Source organism: Rhinopithecus bieti, unplaced genomic scaffold (assembly GCF_001698545.2).
Source record: "Rhinopithecus bieti isolate Rb0 unplaced genomic scaffold, ASM169854v2 scaffold_40368, whole genome shotgun sequence".
Classification (NCBI taxonomy): Eukaryota; Metazoa; Chordata; class Mammalia; order Primates; family Cercopithecidae; genus Rhinopithecus; species Rhinopithecus bieti.
Window position 1 is genome coordinate 576,771 of NW_016817546.1, and position 8,069 is coordinate 584,839.

At 50.9% G+C, this 8,069-nt stretch overlaps 1 protein-coding gene across 1 annotated transcript in view; it reads right to left on the reverse strand.

Annotated features, from left to right (window-relative positions):
- Positions 1-854: 854 nt before the first annotated feature.
- The window catches only part of CA6 (carbonic anhydrase 6), a 52,373-nt gene continuing 45,158 nt past the window's right edge, over positions 855-8,069 (reverse strand). The window contains exons 9-11 of the mRNA XM_017855998.1: positions 3,974-4,079; positions 3,736-3,880; positions 855-946 (exon numbers count right to left, since the gene is read on the reverse strand). Coding sequence (XP_017711487.1) covers positions 855-946; positions 3,736-3,880; positions 3,974-4,079 — 343 coding nt within the window. The remainder of the gene's footprint in view (positions 947-3,735; positions 3,881-3,973; positions 4,080-8,069) is intronic.

Sequence of the window (8,069 nt, forward strand, 5' to 3'; positions counted from 1 at the left end):
GTGGGGATGGTTAATGGGAAGAAAGAAAGAAAGAAAGAGAGGGAGAGAGAGAAAGAGAGAGAAAAGAAAAGAAAAGAAAAGAAAAAAGAAAAGAGCCAGGTGCTGTGACTCAAGCCTGTAATCCCCACACTTTCGGAGGCCAAGGCAGGAGGATCACTTGACCCCAGGAGTTTGAGACTAGCCTGGGCAACATAGCAAGACCCCCATCTCTACAAAAAATATATATATATAAATTAGCTGGGTGTGGTGGCATGTGCCTGTACTCCCAGCTACCCGGGAGTCTAAAGTGGGAGGATCGCCTGAGCCCCGGAGGTTGAGTGCAGTTCATGCCACTGCACGTTAGCCTGGGCAACAGAGCAAGACCTGTCTCAAAAAAAAAAAAAAGATGACTGTGACCCCAGCTTGGTTAATGGGCTGGAATAGACAAATGTAGAGAATGTAGAGAGAAGCAAGTGTGGAAGTAAGGAGATGAGTTAGTGGGCCACTTCCATAGACCAGGGAAGAGATGCTGGTGGGTTGATGACAGAGAGATCAGTGAAAAATGGAGGTTGCTAGAGATTGTTGAGACTACAACTGAGAGACGTTTAGGAGGTGAGATCAATGGAGCTCAGTAATGGACTGGAGAGTGGGTGATGGGAAGGGAGAGGTTACAAATGTTCGCTGGTTTTTACTTCCTTCGTCGGATGGATGGTGGTACCACTTACTGAATCTGGGGTCACAGGGAAAGTACCAGGCTTTTTGGGGAAACCATGCATTTAGTTTTGTGCATGTTGTGGTTGAGTCCTCCCACATTCTGGGATGGGACATGATAGGGCTCCTTGATCACATCTATCCCTGAAAACAATCCTTGTAGCTCACAGGTTGTAGCACACTGACACATCCCACTCAAAGCACATGGACTGAGAACTGGGGAGGATGGAGAGCAGCTGCTGTCCCTCACAGAGATCTGGGAGAAAAGGGTGTTCCAGGTTAGGATTTGGGTGTTCTTGCCATCCTTAGTGCCATTGACATGTCAACTTGATCAAACTTCCACATCCCAAAGATGTGCTACTTCTGCTCTTTCAACCTATCTTTACTACTCTTAGCCTTGGGTTCTGCATTAATGTTGACGTTGGCTGGGCACAGGGGCTCCTGCCTGCAATCCCAGCACCTTGGGAGGCTGAAGCGGGTGGATCACTTGAGGTCAGGAGTTTGAGACCAGCATGGCCAACATGGTAAAACTCCTTCTCTACCAAAAATACAAAAATTAGCCAGATGTGGTAGCGTGCACCTGTAGTTCCAGCTACTCAGGAGGCTGAGGCAGGAGAATTGGTTGAACCCAGGAGGTGGAGGTTGCGGTGAGCTGAGATCGCGCCGCTGCACTCCAGCCTGGCGACAGTTGCGTTTGCATTAACCTCTCTGTTGTCTTATATTTTTTATTTTCACTTTGTATTGTATTAGTTGTTTTGGTGACTGGGTCTCACTCTGCCACCCAGGCTGGAGGGGAGTGGTGCAGTCATGACTCACTGCAGCCTCCAACTCCTGTGCTCAAGTCATCCTCCTGCCTCAGCCTCCTGAGTAGCTGGGATTACAGGCACACACTACCATCCCCGCCTAATTGTTGTATTTTTTGTAGGGATAGGGCCCAGGCTGATCTTAAACTCCTGGCCTCAACAGATCCTCGCATGAGCCACCACACCCAGCTTGTTTTAGCTATGCCCTAGTGTTTTATTCTTTGATCCCATCTGAGAATATTTGCCTTTGAATAGCAGAGTTTAATCCATTTTTATGTCTTACAATTGATATTTTTTTCTTCTTCATCTTATTTTATGCTTTGTTTCTTACATGTTCTTGCTATTTTTAAATTTTTCTTTTCTTTGGCTGTATTGATTAACTTTGCTTAATTTTTATGTCCATGATTTGAGGTTTTACATTCTATTTGTATTTTATTAATAGTACCTACAGGCTGGGCATCGTGGCTCATGCCTGTCATCCCAACACTTTGGGAGGCCAAGGCAGGAGGATCACTTGAGGTCAGGAGTTCGAGACCAGCCTGGGCAACATGGTGAAACCCTGTCTCGACAAAAAAATACAAAAATTAGCTGGGCATGCTGCCTGGGCTGTGTCTGTCGTCCCAGCTACTCTGGAGGTTGAAGTGATTGAGCCTGGGAGGTGGAGGTTGCAATGAGCCGAGATCGTGCCATCATACCCCAGCCTGGGTGACAGAGCCAAACTCTGTCTCAAAAAAAAAGAAAAAAATAATTGCCTACAGAGCCCTGGAGACCCTTACTGGTACTTAGGAATCCCCAATATGGCTCTGTCTTCCTGTGATGGGGGGCCCCACAGGTTGACCATTGCATGCAGGCTCCCAGAGGTCGCAGAGCCAGCCCTGCCTCTCCCCAGGGAGCCCAGAGATCCCAGAGCCAGTCCTTCCTCTCCCCAAGGAGCACAGTCCCTGAGCTGGCTGACCTTGATGTCCCGTGTCATTGCTACATGGAGGGACACTCCTCTGTGTCCCTCCTCTGCCCCCACCGTCCTCCTGGGGACAGCTGGGCTGATGCCCCAGCAAATCCGCAGCTCCCAGCAGTTCTCAGATGCAGCCACATGGCCCACTGGGCTCTGCAAACACTTGGTTTTGCATTGAGGTCCCGGCCTACCCCAGATGAAACAGTGACTCAGCCAACAACCTCAGGCCTCCCTCAGTCAGCTGCCTCTGATACTCCTTTCCTCCTTATCACATCCACCATCCTAAACCCAAAAGAAAGGCACCACAATAAAACTGCTTGCTATCCGTTGTTTAATTCACATTAAGATTTAATTAAGTGATAATGCTTCATCAATTAACTTTCCCTGTAGTGTTTTTATTTTCAAAGAGAAGCTTAGAGGCCATAAAGGATTTTTTTTTTTTTAAGACAGAGTCTCATTCTGTCACCCAGGCTGGAGTGTAGTGGTGGGATCTCAACTCGCTGCAACCTCAGCCTCCAAGGTTAAAGTGATTCTCCTGCCTCAGCCTCCTGAGTAGCTGGGATTATAGGCACCTGCCACCACGCCCGGCTAATTTTTGTATTTTAGTAGAGATGGTTTCACCATGTTGGCCAGGCTGATCTCGAACTCCTGAGCTCAGGCGATCTACCTGCCTTGGCCCCCCAAGGATTACAGGCGTGAGCCAGTGTGCCCAACCATCTGGGTCTTTGCCTCTAAGATGTACACAAGCAGGCGTCTCTCAGGGCCCCTCTCAAAGAGAGGTCAGCGCGTGAGCAGCACCCCTGAGCCAGCTGTCTTCTGGGGCTCCACCCACAGAAGCCCAATATGCCATCAGGGGAGGGTGGGAAGCTCTGACACAGAGACTGCGGGGGCATTTGCCCCATGTTTGGAAGATGCTGGGGTCCTGATACCCTCAAACTCAGCCCTGGGGCCTGCATTGGTGGAGCTGAGACTGCCTGGAGCCACCTGGAAAATGCACCCCGCCCTCCGCCTCTTGCTGACGTGTCCCATAGTCCAGCTCCAGAGCTCCGAGGGGTCGATGGGAGAGCAGGAATTGGAGCTGGGTCCCAGCACCCCGCTGAGAGGCTGTATCCGGGCACACTGTCTTGTCCCAGTGTCCTTGTCAGGACATGGAGATAGCAAAGCCTGTCTCTGAGGCTCCAACAAAATCAAAGGCGTGCTGTCTTAGTTGGGAACTGTGTATTTGTGGAAAAGCAGAAAAGCGAGCAAGGGCTGCAGGGAATTTCTGTGGAAGTCAAGGGCAGGACGTACAGCCCGGTCCAGTGGTCGTCAGCAGGTCATCATCCACCACCCCTGCGACGCCGACCCCCTCTGAAGCCCAGAGGCCCTCCTCTGCTTCTCTCCAGCCCTGCATCCTTCTCCCTGGACAGCGGCACTCCTGGGAAGGGCTGAGCACCTGCTCCCCAGCGTGCACTTGTGTGAGTTTTAGGGTGGCCAGGTGCCAATCGTGGCCCTCTCTGCACAGCCTTGGCATTCAGATATCACTTACTGAGGCCTGAAAGGGGGCACCTGAGTGACCGCTGGCCCACCGTCCCTTCAGCTGTGGGTGGGGCGGGGGACCCCCATCATCCAGGTGTGAGGGTGCTTGGAAATTCCTTAAGCAGAGCATAGAGGCAACAGGAACCAACATCCCCATGTCCAGAGCCCCCCACATCCCACTGGAACAGTCCAGGGACACACAATCTGCGCTTTGTCCTTGATATGCTTTTAACTTACCTGGAGAGCTCTATAGCTCTTCTGTGCCTCAGTTTACCAATATGAAAAATGGGAGGGGTGGACTGGATGGATCTCCGAGGTCTCCTGGGCACAGCCCCTGCTGTCCTCACAGAGGCCACTGGAGGGCAGCACCTCCTCTGTCCGGGCTGCCGGTTCTGCTTGGCCCCTCCAATCTGTTCAAGAACCTTCCGTGCTTTAGGTTTTGGGGTTTTTTTTGTTTTTGTTTACAAAATGGCACCAACAAAGAAGGTCTTTCAGAGAATTTCTGGCACTAGTGAGGGGAACACCCACTGCCGGCTCCATGGAACAGCTAATGGCTGTTTCTAAGGGATGTTTTGTTTCTCAAAACATGAATTTACAGGAACCAATCCTGGACCATCAAGATCCCAGGTCCCGCCAGGGTCTGCCCAGCTTCTGCCCCCCAGAAGCCATTGCTCAGTGACTTCCTTCCCACTGACAACGTGGTTTTGTGACTGTTTAAAGAACACGATTCTTTCTGCTGTCCCCAGGAGAGGATGCCCCATTGTGGCTGGGGGCCCACGGGCGCTCTCCAGCTTCTAGGAGGTTTGTAGAAAACAAAATTGGCCTCAGCAATGTAGTTTCTAAAGTGAACGTTCGCCCAAAAGTAATAGCACTGGAAGGCCTTCTGTTTCTTCTTGGGTTTGTTTTTAGTTTTAGTTTTTTGGGGTTTTTTTGAGTCAGAGTCTCTCTCTGTTGCCCAGGCTGGAGTACGGTGGCGCGATCTCGGCTTACTGCAGCCTCCACCTCCCGGGTTCAAGCAATTCTCCTGCCTCAGCCTCGCGAGTAGCTGGGATTACAGGCACACGCTACCACGCCGAGCTGATTTTTGTAATTTTAGAGGAGGTGGGGCTTCACCATGTTGGCCAGTCTGGTCTCAAACTCCTGAACTTAGGTGATCCTCCCACCTCAGCCTTCCAAAGTGCTGTGGTTACAGAAGTGACCCACCATGCCCAGTCCCTTAGTTTTCGTTTTTCAACTAAATTCAGGGCCAGGCATGGTGGCTCACACCTATAATCCCAGCACTTTGTGAGGCCGAGGTGGGAGGATTCCTTGAGCCCAGGAGTTCCAGACCAGCTCGGGCAACATAGCAAGATCCTGTCTTTACGAAAAATACAAAAATTAGCCGGGCGTGGTAGTGTGCACCTGTGGTCCCAGCTGCTCGGGAGGCTGAGGCAGGAGGATTGCTTGAGCACAGGAGGCTGAGGCAGCAGTAAGCTGTGATCACACCATTGTACTCCAGTGAGGGAGACAGAGTGAGATCCTATCTCAAAAAAAAAAAAAAAAAGGCCCTTGCTCACTTCCTGTTGCTCCACCTGCCTTGGCCTCCCCACCTCTCTCCGATCCTGCTTGAGCCTCCGCATCTGGGAAGTACCTGCTGGTCCCCCTAGACTCACCCTCCTTGCTGCCCCAGGTGGGACCCACTCCCAGAATGCACACCTGGAGGCACTCACACAGCAGTAACAGGGACCACCTGCCTCCCGCCCAATCCTGACCTGCAGGAGGGGTGTCTGCCACAGCAGCGCCTCAGGAAACTCTGTTTGTTTGTTTGTCTGTTTGTGGCAGGGTCTCGCTCTGTCACCCAGGCTGGAGTGCAGTGGTACAGTCTCGGCTCACTGCAACCTCCGCCTCCAGTGCTCAAGTGATCCTCCCACCCCAGCCTCCGGAGTAGCTGGGACCACAGGTGTGCAGCACCATGCCCAGCTAATTGTTTATTTTTTGTAGAGACAGGGTCTTGCTGTGTTGCCGCGGCTGGTCTTAAACTCCTGGGCTCAAGCAGTCCTACTGCCTCGGCCTCCCAAAGTACTGGGATTATGAATGTGAGCCACCGTGCCCGGCCCCAGGAAATTCGTATTGCATGATTCAGTCCAACCAGCAGCTTCCTGGCTCATATTTGCCTTTCCAGAAAGCAGACTCTCCCAGGCTAAGCGCCAGACCCGCCATTCCTCCATGAGAACCACACTGAGTGCCGGTGAACACCCTGTAAACTGTCACTGTTGGAACAATTGTGCTTCCAGGTCTTCGAGAAGTGCAGGGAAAATGACAGCTTGCTCGGTGCTCCTAAAGTGCTAGGATTGCTCAGGGCTGAGGGTGCTTCAGAAACCCAAGCTTTTTGTCCTCAAAGTTTTTTTGGTAAGTGCTGAAAGTAATGATTTTTCTGGATCCATTAGTCATATGGGAGTATTGCCTGGGTCCTCCTCCTTCAACGCAAAGGGAGGAGTCATAGAATGGTGGGAAGATGACCTGCTTAGAGTCTGAGACCTGAGTTCAAATCCTGGCTCTGTTGCTAATGAAAGCTGGGCCCCAGTTTCTCTACCTGTAACTTGGCAATCAGAGATCCCCCCTCATGGCGTTGTTGATCCATGGGAATTTTCGGGAATGTTTATTTAAATTATTTTTATTTTCATTATCGTAGAGACAAGGTCTCATTATGTTGCCCAAGGTGGTCTTGAACTCCTGGGCTCAAGCAATTCTCCTGTCTTGGCCTCCTAAAGTGCTGGGATTACAGGCATGAGCCACCATGTCCAAGAACTTTCAGGAACTTTTGAAGCACAACATAAATGTGAGTGACCCTGGTAAATAAAACGTCCCAAGAGCTAGCTTGGTGCTGAGCCCAGTTCCCGCCTGCCTCATCCCAAACACCCCAGCCTCGCTTTCTGCATTTGCAACTGCACTCCTGCCTCAGACCAGAATCTCCCCAGAAGTGGCCCCAGGTGGCTGCAGGGCGCACGTGGCTCCTCCAGCCCAGGAATCCAGTGGAGGAGATTTCTGGAGTTCACCATGATTCCACCCAGAGGGCGCCCTTCCCTCCCACTGGACACACTCTTTCTAGAGCCATGGTGCAGCCACGTCCACAGGCGAGCCTTCCCTGAATAGGAGCATAATGGGAGCAGTTGGCTCAGCTCTGGGCTCACAGCTCAGGGCACAAGGGTAAAGAGGCCATCCTCTCAAGCTCATTGTCATCCCTGGGGCAAAACAGAAGATGGTCAGGTGGCCTTTGTGAGGTGGGTAAAGAACACAGCAAGAAGGAGGAGAGATCAGTGCCCCATGTTCAGTGCAGAGAATGGCATGTGCAAAGGCCCTGTGGCCAGAACACATTTGATGTCTCTGAGGAACACTGCAGCCAGAGCTCAGTGAGAAAAGGGAGGGCAGAAACAGAGGATGCCCAGAAAGCGGCCAGGGCCAATGAGGCAGACCACAGCTAGGGCTTCAGAATTCATTCGAAGTATAATGAGGTCCAAGCGTGGTGGCTCACGCCTCTAATCCCAGCATTTTGGGAGGCCGAGGCGGGTGGATCACCTGAGGTCAGGAGTGCAAGACCAGCCTGACCAACATGGTGAAACCCTGTCTCTACTAAAAATACAAAAATTAGCCAGGCATGGTGGTGCATGACTGTAATCCCAGCTACTCGGGAGGCTGACACACAAGAATTGCTTGAACCTGGGAGGTGGAAGTTGCAGTGGGCCGAGATCACGCTGCTGCACTCCAGCCTGGGCAACAGAGTGAGACTCCATCTCAAAAAACAAAAGAGAGAGAGAGATTATAGCACACTTTTTAATACTACCTATGTTATAACATTGAATAAAAGATTAATTTAAGAAAAAGTGTAATGGGAAACACCGAAAGTTTTGAAGTAGGAAAATGATGTAATCAGATTTTTATTTTGAAGGGATAAACAGTAATATGACACTTAATTTCGTGTCTTTCTTTGCTTGCTTGCTTGATCTCTTTCTTCTTCCTTCCTTCTTTTATTTCTCTTTCTTTCTTTTCTTTCTTTCTTTCCTTTCTTCTTTTCTTTCTTTCTTTCTTTCTCTCTCTCTCCTTCCTTCCTTCCCTCCCTCCCTCCCTCC